Source organism: Aspergillus melleus, assembly GCF_016097325.1.
Source record: "Aspergillus melleus strain CBS 546.65 chromosome Unknown contig2, whole genome shotgun sequence".
Classification (NCBI taxonomy): Eukaryota; Fungi; Ascomycota; class Eurotiomycetes; order Eurotiales; family Aspergillaceae; genus Aspergillus; species Aspergillus melleus.
In genome coordinates, this window is record NW_025763371.1 from 4724317 (window position 1) to 4745037 (window position 20721).

The 20721-nt window shown below is 53.4% G+C and overlaps 7 protein-coding genes across 7 annotated transcripts; 2 read left to right on the top strand and 5 right to left on the bottom strand.

Annotated features, from left to right (window-relative positions):
- Window positions 1–42: 42 nt before the first annotated feature.
- Window positions 43–1226, bottom strand: LDX57_004456 (sterol desaturase family protein; the record flags this gene model as incomplete). The annotated part of the gene is made up of 2 exons (XM_046086118.1): window positions 43–1097; window positions 1220–1226. The coding sequence occupies 2 exons, from the start codon at window positions 1224–1226 to the stop codon at window positions 43–45; spliced, it is 1062 nt and encodes a 353-aa protein (XP_045942081.1).
- Window positions 1227–2917: 1691 nt separating this feature from the next.
- On the top strand, window positions 2918–4810 carry LDX57_004457 (GMC family oxidoreductase; the record flags this gene model as incomplete). The annotated part of the gene is made up of 1 exon (XM_046086119.1): window positions 2918–4810. The coding sequence occupies one exon, from the start codon at window positions 2918–2920 to the stop codon at window positions 4808–4810; it is 1893 nt and encodes a 630-aa protein (XP_045942082.1).
- A 250-nt stretch (window positions 4811–5060) lies between these two features.
- LDX57_004458 (mitochondrial 54S ribosomal protein bL21m) lies at window positions 5061–5813 on the bottom strand (the record flags this gene model as incomplete). The annotated part of the gene is made up of 1 exon (XM_046086120.1): window positions 5061–5813. The coding sequence occupies one exon, from the start codon at window positions 5811–5813 to the stop codon at window positions 5061–5063; it is 753 nt and encodes a 250-aa protein (XP_045942083.1).
- A 761-nt stretch (window positions 5814–6574) lies between these two features.
- On the bottom strand, window positions 6575–9124 carry LDX57_004459 (serine/threonine/tyrosine protein kinase MPS1; the record flags this gene model as incomplete). Its single annotated transcript, XM_046086121.1, has 1 exon — window positions 6575–9124. One exon carries the CDS (start codon window positions 9122–9124, stop codon window positions 6575–6577), a length of 2550 nt encoding a protein of 849 aa, XP_045942084.1.
- A 3730-nt stretch (window positions 9125–12854) lies between these two features.
- LDX57_004460 (putative cell wall protein) lies at window positions 12855–15851 on the top strand (the record flags this gene model as incomplete). Its single annotated transcript, XM_046086122.1, has 1 exon — window positions 12855–15851. The coding sequence occupies one exon, from the start codon at window positions 12855–12857 to the stop codon at window positions 15849–15851; it is 2997 nt and encodes a 998-aa protein (XP_045942085.1).
- Window positions 15852–18018: 2167 nt separating this feature from the next.
- Window positions 18019–19717, bottom strand: LDX57_004461 (PWI domain-containing protein; the record flags this gene model as incomplete). The annotated part of the gene is made up of 4 exons (XM_046086123.1): window positions 18019–19137; window positions 19202–19366; window positions 19449–19539; window positions 19614–19717. 4 exons carry the CDS (start codon window positions 19715–19717, stop codon window positions 18019–18021), a joined length of 1479 nt encoding a protein of 492 aa, XP_045942086.1.
- Window positions 19718–20207: 490 nt separating this feature from the next.
- On the bottom strand, window positions 20208–20676 carry LDX57_004462 (uncharacterized protein; the record flags this gene model as incomplete). Its single annotated transcript, XM_046086124.1, has 2 exons — window positions 20208–20465; window positions 20629–20676. 2 exons carry the CDS (start codon window positions 20674–20676, stop codon window positions 20208–20210), a joined length of 306 nt encoding a protein of 101 aa, XP_045942087.1.
- Between the last annotated feature and the right edge of the window lie 45 nt (window positions 20677–20721).

A 20721-nucleotide genomic window follows, 5' to 3' on the forward strand; every position in this document is an offset into this window, starting at 1 on the left:
TAAATATCTATAAAACAAACCAGCAGCAACCTTCATAGGTAACTAGAACAAATCCATGGCCGCCGGATTCTCGTAATCGATATTCTCCTCCGCACTCTCGATCCTCGCACTGCAAGTCCTAAACACCCGATCCCACACGCGCGTCTGCTTCCCATAGTTATGGCTCTTCTTCCACCCCTTCCGATGATGAAGGTCATGATCCTCAATCACCAGCTCGGCATCAAACATCCGCATTAGCCACGTCAACGGATTCGGCGGCGACGCATGGATTCGAAGACCGCTGTGCCCCGCCAGCTCGGCGAACAGCACGTACAGCTGACAGATGTACCACTCGTAGAAGCCCATCGGCAGGCCCATCAGACGCATCGTCCCCCACGTCATCAACGGGATACCCGCGATGTCGAAGAACTCTTGCTCTGAGTCTGCGTAGATGGTTAGGAGCGGGTTCGGGTGTTTCGTGAGGTGGTGCGTGCGGTGGTATTTCCAGAGCCCTGCCACGTCGTGCATCAGGCGGTGGTACCAGTAGTACCAGAAGTCGAGGATGATCCCGTATAGGCTGATCTCGAGGGGTAGGTATCGCCAATCCAGGGACGCAGGGGCCTCGTTGGCCCGGTACGTGAGAAGCACCATCATCAAGGGTCGCACGAGCCCTGCGAGCATAACGGATGTGAGGACCTTGCCGACCCCGACATCTGGTACGCCGTCGCGCTCGTGTTTATCGCCATCCAGGAAGCCATACTTGTGGCCCATTTCTCGCAGCTGGCGCAGTTCTCGCACCGTGAACACCCGCGAGGCGTAGTAGTAGTATAGGAAGGCAACGACGGGGTGGAAGTTCTGGCCCGTGAGGGCGACGTAGAGTTGGTGGAGAAGCAGTGGGATGCTGCCGTAGACGAGCACCCAGCGGTGGAGATGCCAGTCCGGGACGTAGGGCACTTTCTCGCTCTTGGAGTGCTTGGGCACTTCGCGGTCTAGATCGACGTGGTAGACGTTGGCCCATTCGAAGATCCGGTGCGGGAGTTTCCACTGCGAGCGGTCTTGTCGCCGCCAGGTGGACTTCATCGAGTCTTTGGGATTTGGATGGGTGCTCATCGTGTACGCTGCCTTCGGTGATGTTTTGGTTCTCGGTCTAGATAGGCGTTATTTGCATCTTCGATATCGGGTCTCCGAAGTGGGAGTCCCTTCATATAAATATAACTCATGCCTAGGGCCCATGACAGACCGCTCATTCAAATAAATCACCATGAACCGAGGTCATGCAGATCACTGGACAGGTTTCAATTGCTATTGCCTGAAGGACTAGAAATTTTGGAGCTGGCAGCCATTCGTTAAGGCTACGGACAGACCGGGTCACCGTTGAGACAGGCATCATAACGTTAAGCCTGTACATGTGATAAGACTGGAACCCGTAATGTAGTATGAGACTTGACCCAGTAAGCAGAAGAGTATCATTGTGGGCGAACACGAGGGGAGGGGGAGTTCCGCGGTTATCCCAGATCGCAAGGATATCCAAGGAGGGAATAGACTGGTCAAAAGCCATCCAAATCGATATGATCAAAGACAGAGACACCATCGGTCATTCGCAAGCCTTTCCCGGGCAGGAATAGTCCCAAGTTTCGGGCGCGAGTCGATCACCTCCACTCGATCCCCCAGACGGTCAGGATCCAAATTTGGGCGCTTTCTCAGCAACCTCGCGCAAACCGTATCTTCTGCAACATATAAGACCGACATGCGGCCATTCGAGGTGCTGAATGCGAATCGAGATCTTGGCGAGGTTCATGCACAGTGTGCAGACGTGCATCACTCAAGAGTCGAACCTTGAAACTGTACAAGGAACAAGCAGCATCAGTTCGTTGTAAAGTATATATTCGAGCGGAAACTAGAACTTGATGTCATTTGAGCTTCAATCGTGATGTGGTGATTATCTATTACTATGGAGAATCGACTTTTCATTTCTTTCTTTCTTCCAACCTTCTAGATATTCGATCAGATATATAATTGCCTTTTAAGGCAGTCTTTCTCTTATAAGATCCCAACCATCTGTTGTTGATCGTCAGCTTATCATCCATATACTTGTGGGCTTATACGTGTACACCATGACACAGTGCACCGAGTCATAGTCTTACCCAACGATGACCTTACGAGTTCCCTGTCTTTGTTGTAACTTTTACTCTTATCTATTGCATCAACTACCTAAGTACCACACACAATTTGTTTATGGGGCCGTCCTGTTTAATCTTGATGATCTAGATTCTCTGGTGGCAACGTCAGCAAGCCAATATCCAAATGTCTTACCTCACGGGCGCAGACTTGGGTGGAATCCCAGTACCAATCCTCTGTCATCGCGATCCCAGGAAATCCCCAGTCATAAAATTCCTCTTAAGTATTACAAGCCCTCGTCATGGTCTAAGGGATCGGCTGCCGAATGGTCTGCAGTATACGCCGGCGCATGAACCACAGAATTTTCCCACCCACCTGGAGGGATTCTTCGCGACTCAAAATCTATTTATTCGATGTGGACGTATCAGTTGATGATTATTAGATTGCATATGATTTACCCACAAGATGGAGGGTTATTGCCTTGTTATGACATGCATGACACTATTGAGCTTACGGTGCTGCATGAGAGATCCGGAAAGTACAGGCGACTCGGACTATTGGCAAGGAAAATGCATGAGGCTGCTGCCTCGAATCCAATGAATCGGTCATCGCCTGTGGATGGCAAGAGCATTCCTCTTTGCTCCCAGTTTCCCATCTCCTTCTCGGGGTCTAGTTTACCCTCCCTACATTCCAGCATTCCTTCCTCTTGCGCTTGTTCCGATCCGCGGAGGAAGACACTTATCAACATTGCATCGCCTCCATATTATAGACTATACGACCTCCAGTTTTTTGCTCCTGTTCGCAAGGATATCCTTCCATCATGCGCTTCCTCCCGGGGCTCGGTCTAGTGGGCTTTGCAGCGGCCCAGACAATCTCCCATCTGGACCTCTTCGACTATGGACAGCGCGGACCTATTCTAGGATCCTCCTTTGGTGCGCCAGGGAACGCAACCTATGACTATGTGATCGTAGGAGGGGGTACAGCCGGGTTGACTATTGCCAGTCGGCTGGCTCTAAGTCAATCGAACCTGAGTGTTGCCGTCGTCGAGGCCGGCGGCTTCTATGAGGTTGACAATGGGAATGTCTCCGTCGTTCCTGGATACGGAGCGCAGTTTTCGGGGCTTGACCCCAGAGACACCAACCCCCTCGTCGATTGGGGTGTAAACACCGTTCCTCAACGGGGCGCCGCCGATCGAGTCATGCATTACGCGCGTGGGAAAACACTCGGGGGTAGTTCGGCCAGAAACTACATGTTCTATCACCGACCCACGGTTGGAAGCATGCAGAAATGGGCCGACGAAGTGGATGACCAGAGCTTCGTTTGGGACAAAATGTTGCCTTATTATAAAAAGTCCACCCATTATACGCCTCCGAACCCAGCGCTCTTCGCAAATGCAACGAACGCATCCATTCAGGCACCGGACGCCTTTGACCCAGCCGGAGGGCCTCTTCAGGTTTCCTACAGCAACTTTGCCTCTTCTTTCGCCGGCTGGGTTCGCCGTGCCCTTGTTTCCGTAGGCCTACCGCAAATCGAGGGCTTCAACAGTGGCAAACTCCTGGGCTCGGGGTTTGGAACGTCCACGATCAACCCGAAGAACGCACATCGATCAACGTCCGAGGCCAGCTTCCTGCAAACGGCACTCAACAGTGGTTCCAATCTTGTGGTTTACAAGAACACCCTGGGCCAGAAGATCCTTTTTGATGAAGATAACGTGGCCACTGGCGTGCAGGTTTCGACAGCTGGCACATTCGGAACGCAACCCTTCACCTCCACACTCAGTGCTCGTGAGGAAGTCATCCTTTCCACGGGTGCCTTCCAGTCTCCTCAGCTTTTGATGGTGTCTGGTGTCGGGCCATGCGATGAGATTTCCGAGTTCGGAATCCCCTGCATCAGCGATCTGCCTGGTGTGGGCAAGAACTTGCAAGACCACGTCCTGTTTGGCCCCTCACATAGAGTGCACCTTGAGACAACGTCCGTATTCTCGAACAACGCAACCGCTGCGGCACTCGCCGTGCAACAATATCTGCAGGATGCCTCCGGTCGGCTCTCCATCGCTATTCCCAGCTATTACGGCTGGGAGAAGCTGCCGGAGCCGTATCGCTCACAGCTTTCCGATGAGTCCATTGAGGTGCTTGCAGACTATCCGGAGGATTGGCCAGAGGTTGAGTGGCTCCCTCTCGATTCTTTCCAGGGCGACAACTCCTTCAGGACTGGCCTAGACCCGGTAGACGGACATAATTACGCCTCGATTTCGGCAGGACTCGTGGCCCCGCAATCGAGAGGCACTGTTAAATTGAACAGCTCGGACATGAACACTCTTCCACTGGTTGATCCCGCATTCTTGGAAGACCCAACCGACGTCGAGTTGGCCATTGCCAGCTTCAAGCGTTGTCGCGAGATCTGGGGAAAGCTCGTCGACTTGGGGATTGCGGAACCGGAATACTATCCGGGTAAAAATGTCACAACCGACGAGCAGATCCTCGAATTCATCCAGCAAACCATGTCGACGATCTATCATGTGGCCGGCACCTGCAAGATGGGTAGTGAAAGCGATCCCATGGCTGTGGTCGACAGCAAAGCCCGGGTGTACGGCGTGCATCGCCTCAGGGTCGTCGATACCAGCGCCTTTCCGTTCTTGATCCCGGGGCATCCGCAAGCGACAGTCTACGCTTTGGCAGAGAAGATCGCGGATGAGATATTGAACGAAGAGTAGCTTGGAGATGAGACCTTGGTCGCCAGTGTATTAGCGCAGACTCATCCGCAGGATCCATAATCTTAATATTGTTAGTTCATGCTGTAAACATACCATGCGGCTCAAATCAAACATTCAATTGCAATTATAGAGTACAAAATGCAGTCAGTCTATATCTGTACATGCCAATCTCAACCCAAGTATAGGATACAAAACACCCTCTTCTTTTATAACAGATTTTCCATAAGGTTGTTCCTCAAATTCCTCGTGTTCACTTCTTCTGAGCCATCTCGGCATCCTCCACAACAACCGCTCCCTCTGCCAACAACTCATCGGCCGTCTTGACCTTCACATCCATGACCTTCAGAATGGTATACCGATGCTTGCTCTTCACCCGACGAATATGTCTCTGCCTCCTCTTCGTCTTCTCCTTGATCCGCAACGGCTCCGACTCCGTCCCCATCACACGCATCCGACACTCAAACAGCCGTTCATCGAGGTACGGCGCGCCACGCATCGTAAACTCACGCGAACCCAGCACACTCGCGCGGTTGAACCGCAGCACATCGCCGGGCTTGACCTTCGGCATCAAGAACGGGAGACGCAGCTGATCGCCCTCCGTGAGGAGGTAGGGCCGGTCGTGCAGATGGGCGGTCACGTAGTGCGGTCGCTGCGATGTCAGGTACGGCAGCTGCTCGAACAACGACTTGCTGATCTTCAAGGGCTCGGTGAATTTCGGCGGCCAGGGTTTCTTGCTGCGAGGGTCCGCGTGGGTTTGTGTTTCGATTGGGAGCACCGGGGAGGTCGATGTGCTGGGGGGTGGTGTGGTGGTGCTGGGGGGTTGCGTTTCGTGGCTGCTCGAGGCGATGGAGGTGATGGGGCGGGGGGCGGCGGACGTGCTGCGGAGGAAAAGGCCTTGTTGGATACTGCTGCTGATGCTGGTGCTGGTTGCTGGTGCCCTTCGGAGACTCTGCGAGATGGGTAGAGCGAAGGCTCGTGGCACCGCGGTGGCGCGGGAGAACATGGTGAGTGGGTGGATTGAGGTCTTTGGCGCGAAACAAATGGTTGAGATTAAGTGGCAGAAGTAATTGAATTCCGCGGCTGCTTGAGACCGGTTGAAAACCCGGGTTGCGCAGGATTGGGAGAGTTGGGTGTCTGGTGAAGGTGAAGCGGTTGCCGAGTCGAAGAAATTCCCGATGAGAAGGTCACGTGATGTGGCTGGTGGACTGGCGGTGCGGCTGCTTGCAGAGCTACACGATAGAAGTCGGGTTTTCTCTCAACGAACAAGGAATCTAGCTCGATTTATTACAAACCATGATCTTGATAGAAATTAGTTCCCGCTCAAGGACAGGGGTAAAAAACCCGTGACACCTGACCGATACCAGCCATATCGCGAACCATCCACAGAGTATGATATACCGTTTCCTACATGACTCCCAGGTCTCAGGTACTCGATAATAATTATTATATTCCAATATGCTCCACATATACCACCGCTGACTACAGCTTCCAATGCAACCCTGACGTATAAAACATCTACATGCAATGCTGAAACGCGATCACAAAACACCAAGTCCCCGTAAGCCAAAAAAGAGGGTAAATGTATAGATCCAAAGTGGGAATGAAGTGAGAAAAGGATGAAGAAGCACACAAAAGAGACCAATCCAAGTATTTAGGACTTGAACGCCGGATCATCGGATCATTCAGGATATCAAACGCATAGTAAACCAAGGGCTAAAGCAAGAAAGAATTACAAAGGAAAAGAAAAGGTTGAGTCCAGTATCGTCAGGAGTCTTCTTCCATGGCCGCTTTGATTTTAGCGAAGAACCCAGCAGGCCATGCAGCCAAGTCTTCGTCTTTGGGTACGCCCCGAACACGACAGTGGTTCACGACGTTGACGAGGATTCGGTTGAGCATTTCTTGAGTGATTGGGACAGTCCCCTCAAGCTGTGAATCAGGATACAAGAACGGGTCCCTTTGGCTAAGAAGCTCTTCCACGGTTGGTCGTAGTGTCTGGTCCCGCTGTAAACAACGCTTGAGCGTTCGAATCAATCCTGGGGGGACCAACACCCCCCCAACGCCGTACGACGGGAAATCGATTTTCACGTGAGGGTTCGGGATCGCAAGGATGCGCTCGTAGTATTTAGCGATTTTCGCGAATGGAGGTTGGCCGTAGACCATCTTGTAAAGTATACAGCCCAGACTCCATACGTCACTGGGTTTACCAAGCTTCATCACCTTGCCCACACTAGCTGGGAGACCAAGAGATGCATTCGAGTCGATCAAGGCTTCTGGTGACATGTAGTTGGGAGTTCCCACCTGCTGTTCGCGGTGCACATTGACCGTGTTATCCTGGATGGCATTCGCGATTCCGAAGTCAATCAATTTGAGTCTGCCCTGGACCAGCAGGAAGTTGGCAGGTTTGAGATCCGAATGCACGATGTTGTGATTGTGTACAGCCTGGACGCACTCGAGCATTTCCTTCCAGTAGTATCGGGTGAAATTAGTGTCGAACACGGCATCTTCCGCGTTCAGACGATAGGTAAGGATCTTCTCCAAATCCGATTCACCGATCTCCATGAGAACACTCAGCGTGTGCTTGTCCGAGTTCAGTTCCCAATCAAACAGACGAACCACTCGGTCGAGGTTTTCCAATTTCTTCAAAAGGTCAATCTCGCCCTTGTAGCCAGCCAAGGTCACTGGATCCACATCCTCCAGGTTGACCCTCTTCAGCGCAAAGATCTTGTAGTTCTCCGCCATGACACGGTACACACGCGAACTCCCACCACGGCCAATGCAGTCCAGCCGCGTAAATGGCTTGTGGTTTACTGACACTTGATTGCGCTTCCTGCGAGAATGAGAGGCTGTGGCCGCCCCTCCGGCTGTAGCCGTCTCGAGGACTGACATCTTGGGAGGAGGTGGTGCCGGCCTATGCGGCGTGTTGCTGCTTCTGGTGGCCAGAATCTTTCGCGGCGAATTTCCCGCCGGAGGGTCCATATTTTCTTTCTTCTCTTCTCCGTAAACAACGGAGGGTTTCTCGGGCTTATCAAGCATATTAAACCCTTGAGGCTTCACGCGCTTAAACGTTGGTGGTGGGTCATTTTCCTGGTCTCGGGCAGCAGGCAATGTGGGCGGCGGGGGAACCTTGAAAACAGGCTGTTGCTGTTGCTGTTGCTGTTCCTTCCCGCTCGGAGGCTTGGATGACATCTCCGAAGATGATCCTGGTGTTGTCTTGGAATATGAACCATATGACTTGGGCGACGAGGATCTGGAGTAGGGCGCATTTCCAGACGAGGTGCTGATCGGCTCCGCTCGGTGGTCCTCCCTCTGTGGCGGGCTGGGGTCTGCCCATGATATTTTCGGGGAGGATGATCTTGCTGTAGTCTTGTAGTTGTAGTTGTATTCATCGCCGTTGTCGGTAGGGTATAAGTCTGAGTCCTTCACTCCGTGCTCGGGAAGATAACTCTGCAGCTCATCGTTTTCTTCACTCTGGCGTCGCAGAACGCCGCGCCGCGCCGGTCCATTCAAAAAGGTGCCGGTGAGTCTTCCGACTCTTTTGACGCGCAAAGAGCTTTGGGCTCCGAAATCCTCCAGGTTGCGGGTACGGAGCACTGATGACGTGCCGATGCGAGGGGCGTAATCATCTTCATATCTCGTTTTACTCTCGCTCTCCGATCGTTCCGCACTTCCCTGTTCATCTGAAAAACTTCTTTCCGTCGATCTTTTCTGAGACGGCGATATCGATGCCGGGGACCGTGTTTGACTACGCGACCCGTTGATGCGCACACTGCGATGTCTAGGGGCCGGCGTAATGAAGTCCTCCGTTTGGGTTCTTGGTTCAGGTTCAACTTCTGCGTTCTCGGCGTTGGACAAGAGCGATCCTTCCCTTCGCGATCTGGCGCTGGGGGCCAAGGCGGGTGCGATGCGTACGACTCGGGGTGCCGGGCTCCCATTAGATTGATCAAGGGGAGACGCTGTGCGGGATCGCCTTTCTTGACTTGTCACGGCGGATCCTGCACGTTCGCTCGAGTAGCGATGTCCCTGACCGCCATTCTGGAGGCGTGGGGAAGTCTCCAGGCCGTCTTCGTCGAGAAGCGCCTTCACCGAAGCACTGAACTTGGGCTCTGGGACTTCGTCGTCGGAGCTATCCCCAGCGGAATAGCGCTTCGAAGCCGACGTACCATTGTTTCGAAATGCAGCCAGGTTTTGGAGTTCTGGTGAATTGCGCCTGGAACCGGAGCGAGAGATCGACGAGGCGCGGGACATTTGTCGGGAAGAAGGTTGTCGACGCAGGCCGCTAGTATAAGCTGCAGAGAGAGAATCGGGGGAAACCATTATCGCAATTCGGAGAAAGACCGCATGGACGTGTCCGCCAATGCGTCGGTCCCAAATCCCAGACGGTAAGGGGAGGGCTGGCTGTCGGAGGTTAGTCGTCGAATTGTTGTATGCTGTTAGTTAGTTTTCGCCCCGGCAAGAATCAACATCGCGGGTGGCTGGGAAGACCGCCTGGTCACGTGATGGCGTCTATTGCTACGGCAACCGCTCGAGTCACAACAACAGACCTCCACCTGTCTCTCTTCTGTCATTCGGATTATGCGCAGTCATATCGCCGGAGGGGACTAATCAGGATTGCTACTGACAGGTCAATTCAACTCACTCCACTGCACCACTGCATATTGTCACGTCAAAGACCTTGTTTCGAATGGTTTTCAGTCTGGAGGGGATCGGTGTGTCACTGTCCTGGGCCTACTTCCACCCGAGATATATATTAATGATTACTCAAGGTTGGGTGTGTCACCTAGATTACCGAGTATAAGAAACGAGGACGCTCAGAAAGATTTACCCCAACAACTCTCGTTAAGGCAAACTTGACAGCAGGTGCCCGTCAGACAGTCGCACCAGCGACCAGTACTCTCACTCTCTGGCTGAGAGTTATCCGTACCACTTCCCAAAACACATTTCCGGGCGAAATTGGGGCGTTACATCATTGATCATCTCTCCCGACACTCTACTGAGTACGCCACTAACGTTTTCCCCCAGTGATCGATCTCCGTCCAACGCATGGAGCAAAGACGATGAGCCAGCTAGACTACCGGACAATGTGTCTTGCTCGGTATGTTTTGCATGGGCACGACCGCAATGGCAATGGACTCCACAATATTGCTCCGATTCTTCCTCAAATCTCAAATTCTACCAACTTGGTCGTCCGGAGCCACATGGACCGAAGTGGCTGAAGACCATTGGAAAGCTATTATTGTCCGCAACCCACGAGGACTAATGATTAGGGTTCGCTCTAATCCGTATAATCTCATCTCTACATCTTAAATACAACGGAGTATGTCTCGTGATATCCTGAAGTCGAACCGACGAATGCATCCAGGCCTTCCGAAGTTCTCCCGTATACCTCCGTAGCGCTGGAGGCAGCTAACCGGTCCATCCGAATGTCACATACCCTACGGTAAGGTGCACATACAATGGCATAGATGGCACGGAGTATTCGGTAGGATGCAGATAGTTAGATGGTAAACGTGCTCTAACTGTAAATTTGATATAGTAATTAGTATGCTTCATCCTCAAACACCGACAGATGTCAGTCGGGCGCTGGCACTTGACATCACCTGACATTGCCCCGACTCCTCCCTTTCTTCCTTTCCATCGTCCTTCCGAGTCCTTCGACTCCTTCGATTTTGCTAAGTTTGCTGCTCATTTTCGAGTCGGTCAAGGGTCGACCTTTCTCTCCATCCAATGAGGTGTTCCGATCCATAGGCCGAAACACTGGCCAACTCTATTCCAATCCACTCATTCTTTTCCCATCACTAGTCGAGTTTGCTCAAATTAGAGATCTTGAGACCTAGCGTCGAGCTACGAATCCGCTCTTCGTAGGGCTAACTATCGCAGAACCTCCGTTTCCCCTTCCAGAGTCGAGATCTGACTTGGTAAGGGTTGTTTTTTCTTGGGTGCCACTGCGATCTCGCTGGGAACGGCCTTTGGGTGCCTCGCTGGGTGGAAGCGGGCTGCTCAGGCCACTCACCGTCACATACAGAGATGTGGAGTTGCAGGAACCATGGCTTCAAGCCAACTAGGCCAGGAACGCTTGTTCGGGCAGTGATCTCCACCTCCCCCGGTACCTGAATATCAACCATTGTCAATTTAGCAACTATCGGCGTGGGCAGATTCGAAGTCTGGATTCTAGATTCTGGACTCTGGTCCCTGGACTTCTTAGCAGCGACCTGGATGCAGGTTAGTTTGCGTTGGTATGTGACTCGGCACGACTACTGAGGCACTGACTCGAAAAGTCAGCCATTCCGCCCATCCAGTGTTTGTTGTGCGGTGGGCCGAGGACGTGATGGCTTCCGTGCTCGTCCCTGACTAAAATCGACTAGTGATTTAGACGCATCCACTTAGCTCTCCTTTTCCACCAAAACCGCCCCCCTGTTTTCCACTCCAGGCTCTCGCTTTCCGCGTCGACCGGAGAGAAGGGAAAAAGTACGGATAGACCGGGGTTTCATCACGCCCAGGCAAACCCCAGCCTTTCTTTGATTGAAGGCTTGAAGGAGGGTGTTCGTCCCTGAGAAATGACAATTTCTATAATTGGATTCTAATGCCAGTTTTCTGCGGCAAGCCGCCCATCATGACGAAATGAGATCGTACTCGTTTGCGTACATACTGAGCAATGCCGTCATCACGGGGATTGTGGAGGAAGGGCTTCTCCCTGTTCATGCCAACAGGAATACAAGGAAATCATGCACTACGGCAGAGATACTGCGATCTGCCCCAATGCATTTGTCACCTCACATGCGCCCTTTTTGTTGCCTCCACCAGCCTCACATCTGCGCTACATTTCCATTAAACACGCCTTGAGTGAGAAAAAGCAAAGCGACCAGGGAAAATCGCAAGAAAAATTTAATCTTCGATAAAAAAAATCAACCTAAAGCATACGAAGTACATGGAAGAGCAAAAAGGCAAAATCAAGCTATCACAAAAGCCCATGTTTCAGGATATCTTTTTTTGGGCTCCAGGGGAAGGCAACCTCTGGAGTCAAGAAAAGTTGGGACAAAACACCGGTCATGATGATCATCCATGGGTCGACTCGGCAACAGACCGGACTCTACGATTATCCTGATCCCCTTCCCAATAGGGATTGGCAGACCATCTCATTATTGGCTCAAGTCGAAAGCAAAGCCACGATCGTTGCGGTTGGCAGACCATCCCCTGGATGCAGTTGTGCTACCCTGCGGAATGTTTTCCATGCTGACTTTACTGCACGAGCTCCACTGTCATCCACAATGCTTTTCTTCCCCTCTCCTGATTTTGATATGGCTTGGCACGGATGGTCCATGAATTGGGAGTTTTCAAACCACACTATTTTGCCTCCGGCGGAGCATTTACCAGGGGATTGAAACGCCCAAGGGGGTGCTTGCACTGCTTGGTCAATTGACCAAGACAGGCTAATGCTTCTCGCATGGGGATTCATGTTTGCAGGTTACCAAAAAAGTCCTAGGTGGCGGACCCATAGAGTGACCCGCAGTGCTCGGAACTCACACCTTCCCAGTTAGCAAGCTCCGTTGCTTGAAATAGTATTCTCATCCCGGTTGGACTGTTTCGAATGTTCCCACCATCAGCGTTAGCCTGATATCATTTGCCTTTCGAGTTTCCACTGGCAGCCGACGCTCCACCTGGCTAGGTTGGCCTTGAAGATCCGGGTCTTCGATCACAATGGCTCCTCTGCTCCAATCGTGGAATCCGGACAGAGGGCTGGAGGCTCCATCGCACGAAGGCTGTGGGCACGGGGGAAGAAACCCTCAGGGGTATATAAACCTCGCCGAAGATCACCTCTCCGGACAGAACGTTCAAGCCTCTGTCAATCGCTTCATTTTGGTCTCGTCCTGTCGGCGGACCTGTCCTTCTTTTTTGTGTTTGTTCGATTGAATTATTTTCATCAGTCTATCGTTAAACCGTTTTGGCTGTTTACGGCCATAATACTTTCCTTTCTTTTCCCACGGTTACACAGTCATTCCCTGACATCTTGTTGACTTAAAAACATTTCTTTTTCCTTCTACGCATCATGCGTTCCAACAACCTTTTGTTGCTCGCCAGTTTGGCGAGCTACGGTGTCGCTCTTCCCACTGCTGACCTGGAATCCCGTACCTTCGGTCTCATCCCCGGTATCGTGTCTGGTGTCGCCCATGATTTGACCGGTCTCATCGGACTTCTCCTCGGCGACGGTGGTCATACTCCCGCCACCATCCTTTCCGGTATCAGCGCTCGGGCAGCTGCGGCCCTGGAAGGTGGTGCTCTGGGATGCAAGGCCGGTGACATCCATGCTCATGCCCGTGCTGAGTTGGCCGCCTGGGTTCGCGCCCACGCGGACCTTCACCTTGAGGCCTCTCTGAAGACCGCCCTTTTGGACTGGTGTGACGGCGAGGAATCCGCCACTCTGTCTGTGGGCACCTGCGCCGGTCTCTCGCTCTTCATCCCCACCTGTGCCGACATCGCCGCCAAGGGTGATCTGTACGTTACTATCGACGGTATCTTCTCCACCGCCGAGCTCGCTGCCGAGGTCGTTCTCAACGCCTCTGCCCAGACTCACCTGTCTGCATTCATCAAGGGCTCCATTGGTGCCGCTCTTGATGCTAAGATCAAGGCTGGTCTTGGCCTTTGTGCTGGTGGCGGTGTTGTCACCGACCTGTCTGCGGACATCAAGGCTGCCCTGAAGGTCTGGCTCCACGGCTCCGACTGCTCTCTGAGCGCCTCCCTGAAGGCCTCCGTGATCGCCTGGTTGGAGGGCAAGCTGGAGGGCGAGGTCGTTCACCTGGGCTCTCTCCCCACTGGTGGAGTTGCCACCATCTCTGCCGGTGCTGCCGTCGAGGCTCTTATCGAGGAGAGCGGTGCTCTTTCCGCTAGTGCCCAGGCCTCCCTCGCTGCCTTCCTCAAGTCCGACGTCTCCGCCGGCATCGAAGGCGATATTGAAACCGCTCTCAACCTCTGCATCAAGGGAGGCCTCGCCTCCAGCCTCGACATCGAGGTCCGCACTGCTTTGGCCACCTGGCTCTCCGGTTCCAGCTGCCGTCTTGGAGCTGAACTCAAGTCTGTTCTCATCCTCTGGCTCTCGTTCGCCGTCTCTGGTGAAGTCTCTATCGACATCCACAGCGGCATTATCTCCGAGCTCACTTCCTTCCTGGAGGGCACCGTTGAGACCACCCTTGGTGGTAGCATCCGTGGTATCATCTCTCTTCTCATCTCTGGCGAGAGCTTCATCAACCTCTCTCTTGAGGCTCGCGCCCAGCTCGTCGCCATCTGCGGTGGTGCTGCCAGCGTTGAGATCGACAGCCACATCCAGCTCATTCTCATTGGCATTATCTCCGGCTGCGACACCGGTGCCGGTACTGGCACCAACACCGGCTCTTCCTCCTCGGGTGTTCCCAGCATCCCCGCCGTTACTCCTTCGGGCTCTTCTCCCGTCATCCCCGGTGCTTCTTCCACCGCTGGTGTCCCTGGAGTCTCTACCCCTGGTGTTCCCGAGGGCCCTGCTCCCACCGGTACCGCCCCTGCTGGCGGTGACGTCCCCTCCGGCACTGCTCCCGTTGAGGCCACCTCCACCCCCTGCGACACCCTGACCTCCCAGAACGTTGTTCCCATTGTCACCGGTTCCGAGAGTGTGCCCACCGGCACCGCTCCCGCTGAGCAGCCTGCTCCTTCTGGCACCGCTCCTTCCGGTGGTGATGTCCCTGCTCCTTCTGGCACTGTCCCTGCTGGTGGCAACGTTCCTTCCGGTACCGCCCCTGCTGGTGGTGATGTCCCCGCTCCCTCTGGCACCGCCCCCTCCGGTGGTGAGGTTCCTGTCCCTAGCGGTGGTGCCTCTACTACCCCTTGCGACACCCTGACTTCCGAGACTGTCGTGCCCATTGTCACCGGCTCCGAGGGTGTTCCCACTGGTACTGCCCCTGCTGGTGGTGAGGTTCCCGCTCCTACCGGCACTGCCCCCAGCGGTGTCAGCCCTACCGACTCCGTCAGTGTTCCTGAGGGCCCTGCCCCTACTGGTACCGCTCCCGCCGGCGGTGAAGTCCCCGTCCCTAGCGGTGGTGCCTCTTCTACCCCCTGTGACACTCTGACTTCCGAGACGGTTATCCCCATTGTTACCGGCAGCGACTCCCCCGCCCCTACCGGCCCTGCTGGTGGCGAGGTCCCCGCCCACTCCGGCACTGTCCCCGCCGGTGGTAACGTTCCCTCCGGCACTGCCCCCGCTGGCGGTGATGTTCCTGCTCCTACTGGTACCGCTCCCGCCGGTGGTGAGGTCCCCGTCCCCAGCGGTGGTGCTTCCTCTACCCCCTGTGACACTCTGACTTCCGAGACTGTTGTCCCCATTGTCACCGGCTCTGAGGGTGTGCCCACTGGCACCGCTCCCGTTGAGCAGCCTGCTCCCTCTGGCACTGCCCCCGCTGGCGGTGATGTCCCTGCCCCCTCTGGTACCGCCCCTGCTGGCGGCGACGTTCCCTCCGGTACCGCTCCCGTTGAGGCCACCTCCACCCCTTGTGACACCCTCACCTCGCAGAACGTTGTCCCTATCGTCACCGGCAGCGACTCTCCCGCCCCCACCGCCCCTGCTGAGCAGCCTGCTCCTTCCGGCACTGCCCCCGTTGGCGGTGAGGTCCCCGTTCCCAGCGAGGGTGCCTCCACTACCCCCTGTGACACCTTGACCTCGCAGAACGTCGTTCCCATTGTTACCGGCAGCGACTCTCCCGCTCCCACTGCCCCCGCCGAGCAGCCTGCTCCTTCCGGCACTGCTCCCGCTGGTGGTGACGTGCCCGCCCCCTCCGGCACTGCCCCTGCTGGCGGTGAGGTCCCTGCTCCCAGCGGTGGTGCCTCCACCACCCCTTGCGACACTCTGACTTCGCAGAACGTTGTCCCCATTGCCACCAAGACCGATGCTCCCGCCCCCAGCGGCCCCACCGGTGTCTCTCCCGAGATCACCACGGCCCCTGTGCCCGCTGCCAGCTCCGGCCCTGGCCCCAAGGTGGTTACCATCACTACCACCGTCAGCGTCTCCGCCTGTGAGCTCTAAGCTCCTCAGGCCGAAGCCCGGGATAAATTACGAGATGAATCGCAATGCAATGGCAGAAATGGTGAATATACCTGTACATAACTAATTCTAATTCTAATTCTTCAGAACGTGTTTCCGAACTCTTCAATATCAAAGAGCCAATATCAAACTCATTACTTGGAACGCGTGACTTGTCTGAGGATCATGTACTGTTTTATATTATATTTCACCTATTTTGGTTCTTTTTCTTGATTCCCCCTTCAATGGAGTACATTCCTTATCCGTTTTTAATGGGATTCAGAGATCTTTCAATGTACAGTACTTGGACTAGACTAGAAGTGTGGTTCCAAGTAATTAAAAGTTCAACGGCTCTAGTCATGCTACTTGTATCATTGTAGACTTGTCTTCATAGCTTGACCAGTACCAGTAGACCATCTAAACTTGATTCAATTGTCCCAAGTCAAACCAAACCCAGTGCAATCGATCACTACCGAAACGGGTAACTAGTTAACCATATGTCCCTCTTTACTCTCCCAGATGAACACGCTAAGTTCAAACAACCACATGAATACAGAATACTAATTAAAACCGCCTAGGTCTTCAATGCAGAGACCGAGAGGAAGGAAGCAAGGGAAAGTCCCCACGAACCTAAATAAAGCAAACCAAGCTCTCTTACTCCGTACTCCGTACATAGTAACGAATCCTTCTCGCTCGTCTGACCTAATCGCTGATGTGTCGCGGTCGATCACAATAATCACTAACTGGGATCCAACGTTGGGTGGATTTTCTACCGAAGGATTACTGATCATCGCTTGTCAGAATGAAGATCGTAAAATAAAATAAAATGTTCATATTCTACGGTGTACGTGTTGGTACTTGGTTCTCTACTGAGTAGGATCTACGGGGCGGATGGAAAGGGGGAGTGGAATTGATTCCGTCCTGTCGGTCGGTCTACGTAGCTCGTAGTAGGTACGTGATGATGGGTCAGGACTTTTTGACGTTCATGTCTATCATCAAATAATCAGGACAATTTTTCGAAATTTTTCGACTTTGGCGGCACTTGATAGCGACATTACTTCCGTCTTCCGTCTTTCGGACTATTGATGACTGACGTTCTCATGTGGATGGCACTATGGAGATTATACTGGGGTCGAACCGTTATTGACAATCGATTTTCTAGCCATGTTCACCAATCATCATCCCGTTGACTCCAGTCTAAACTGATCTATTGGATATTGGACTGATTTTCGGTCTTCGTGGATCGTCATTTGTCCCTCGGTTGACTGTTGATTTAGTTCTTCAGTAGGAGAGACACGGACAAGGAGAGGGAGACTAGGCGAGGGCCGTCTAACTATTTGACTTTAGAGGAACCATGGGATGATCTTGGGGTTATTTCGCTTCCGGGGGGCAATAGTTAGGATACTAGGGAGACTAATGAGTTCTCCGTTCAACTTTACTTCCTGTATATCGACAGCGGTTTAGCTAGATATTCAGGAGTTCGTGTATAGTAGCTGCCAAGTATTTAGGCAGACTGGACTCATAAATACAGTGTAGCTATTGAAAGGTGAACCGAGAACAAGATCGAAAAATTGGGATCAGTGATTCGAGATAACAAGATCACTCACTACATAGATGGCTCAAGATTGAAAAAGGAAAGAGAACTAGAAGAACATTGCTGCAGATGTACTGTTCATTGTGCTGATACACCCCTTTTCATTTGATCATGGGTGTTTGTATTTTGAATTTTCGCTAGTTTTGGGCACAGAATTCAAATCAAAAGTCAGATAGCTGACTGGGACCTTCCTGGCCGGAATATTTGACCATTTTCATGGAGCGAGTAGCCGAGTGAAATCCCAGGTGGTCGTGAGTGTCCCTCCGTTCATCCACTGCAAAGAAAACTACCTACTTCGATGGCTTCAAGTGGCTACCTACCTGGTCAGTGGAGGCGTTTCGTCGCATGGCAACCAGCTTTTCGCGAAGAAGTTTCTCGCGCAATTCGGTGCGAGAGATACGGGCTCGAGTAGTGGTAGTTCGATTCTAAGAGTTTATCCGATTAGCCTTTTGAACAGAAGCTCTAGGGTCACGGAAGAGTAGATTGTGGACGATGTTGGGACACACATCAGGGTCATACATAAACATTATTATCTCGGCGTGTAGAGTTTAGAGAATAGAATACCTTCGAAAGTTTTTATTCACCCACCTCTTCGGTATCCTTGGGCTTTTGATCCGCCGAGCTTGTTTTCTCAGGCGGCGGAGGCGAGGCCGAGCCTCGTGCGGAGGGTTCTTCCTGATCAGTCATCCTCTGTCGTTTATCACTACGGACGGATACGGAAGAGGTGTTACGACGACGTCGAGCGGCAGGCGCATATCGTTGTAGAGAACGACGTCGCTTCCTGTCTCTAGGGCCACGGCTGCGGCTGCGGCTGCGAGTTCGACTGCGACTCCGACTGCGCGAATCTCCTCCCCGCCTCGGACTAGAACTGGCAGTGCGAGAACGGCCTCGACTGCGACTGCGACTGCGGCTGACGCTTCTGGAGTATCGACGCCTGCGGTGGTCGTCGCGCTCTCTGCTGCGACTCAAGCGGCGGTGGTCACGGGACTTGCGGGCCTTTGCAATATCAGCGGGGGATTCTCTCTTATCAGCTCGTGAAGAATAAGGCGAAGATCTCCTCCGTCTAGCGGCGCCCTTATCCTCCGACTCTAGTGGCGACCGGGATCTGGACCGGGATGAACTGCGGGAAGACACGGATCGGGGTCTCCGTCGGTCTCTTCTGGGAGAACGTGAGCGCGATGAATCACTGTGGGAAATGGATCTAGCTCGATCACCGTAAACCGGACTGCGCCTTCGCGGCCTTTTGTGGCGGTCCCCTCGTTCCGAGGAGACGGAGCTGCTCACCGACCGGCGGCGTCTGGGTTTGTCTCTGTTCCTGTGTCTGTCTCTGTCTCCCCTGTCCCTGCTTGCGTGGCGCTGCCGACGAGGAGGGGGCGACCGAGACGAAGATACCGATCGCGACCGCGACCGCGACCGACTGGGCGATCGTGAAGGGTAGCGACCGCGACGGGGACCCGAGGGCACGTAGGAGTCGAATTCGCGGCGAGCGGGCGGCTCTCGGAAACGCTCTCGACTGTGCCTCCGCGGCGGAGACCGACGTCTATCAAAGTCGCGCCCTCCGCGGGCCCCGCCCCTTCGGCCTCCGCGGCCGCGATCGTTGCGCTCTCTTCTCCGCAGCTGTTCCATTTCGCGTTCTCGTGTACGCTCTTGTTCTTTCTGTCGACGAGCCTCTTCCGCAGCTTTCTCCGCTTCGATCTATGTAGGGGCAACGGGGTCAGCATATCCAAACAGGCAGGGAACCAGAAAAAAAATACTCTACCTTCTCCTGAATGAGTTCCAGCTTCTTCGCTTCCAAGAGCTCCTTCGGCACGCCCTGAGGGTTCTCCTGCGCACTCAGACATAGAGACCAAAGCTCCTTGCAGAATTTCGCCGTATCCTTATCCAAGAAGCCCGTAAGCTGGATTTGTAGGGACTTGACATCGGGCTAACAAGTAGACAGAACGCATAGTTAGCGCAATCCACAACACATGAACACAGAAACCAGACCCCTGTTAGGAAAGACATACAAAGCGGGACCCCTCCAGCAGATTAAAGCACAGCTCAATCACGACGTCATCTTCATTGCCTAGGATATCCGAGATTTTGCCCGCAATCCATCTGTGGAGCGTTATCAACCGTCAGTAAGATATTTCCTTCGCCCACCTCTGGTTGGGGAAAGCTGCGACACTCACTTCTTCATAACCTCGATATTGACCTTGGTCATGTCCACCTTCCGACTGAACTCGGGAGGGAACTTGGTCTGCTTCAGCAGCTTGGCATCCACGGTAGTCGCCATGGTGTGTTTGCCCTGCCAGCCAGATGGGAGATAGTTATAATTTCCAGTAAACAAGGTGACGCGTGAAAAGCCGGTGGAGAAGAAGAATGACTGATCGCTGGACAGGATTCGGAAATTCTTCGCTTTGGCTGATCGCGCCGGACGAGGCTGCGCGGCTGGTCGGAATGCCTCACCGCACTATATCGGAGATCGGAGGAACTGTCCGCCCGGGATCTGGGATGGCTTCAATCTTGCCTGTTTGGGATTGTTGATCTGCTTAGACAGGATGAAATACACAGGTCTATACTCTCTACGGTGGACAGAGGGGTAGTCATACAGAGTTTCAGAGTATAAATAGCTCATGCAGGGACTGGCTAGCAAGCCACCAAACAAACATCATAACAATAGGACCTACCACGGCAAAACCACGAATCAAACCCAACACCGAAAAACAGACACCCAGTAATTATACAAGCATTATACCGACCAACAGCAACTGTCAAGACCATATCTACCTCCCCAGGTCTCTCAATACCCGGTCTACCCCCTCCCTCGCCTGCGCCAACTCTCCATCCACCCGTCCATCGGCATGTCGCGCTTTGATCTCATAATGTAATTCTACCAGCTCTTTGGCGCGTCGAAGGTCCTCGTCGGCCGAATCGCCGAGGTTTTCATCCTTCGAAATCCCGGAAGAAGGATGCTCGGAGGGTATTCTCGAGGCAGAGAGTCGGTCGTTGACGGTGACTAGGGCGAGAGCGTCATGGTGGTCCTAATTTCGTCAGCTGAATGGGTTTGTAGGTGATGCGTGTGATGAAGTCGTGGACAATGTGCCTGGCCAAATAACGAGATGATTATTCGCGCAGAAATTGTGAAGTATTAGACTCCATGTGACATGACAGGACTGCGGGGAGTGGGACATGATCTACACGTACACAAACTCGTAGGGACGTCAGATCGGATAGGATCTCGGCAACTTGCATGGCTCTCTAGGGTCTGGACTCGACTCGAGTTGGACTTGGGATTCA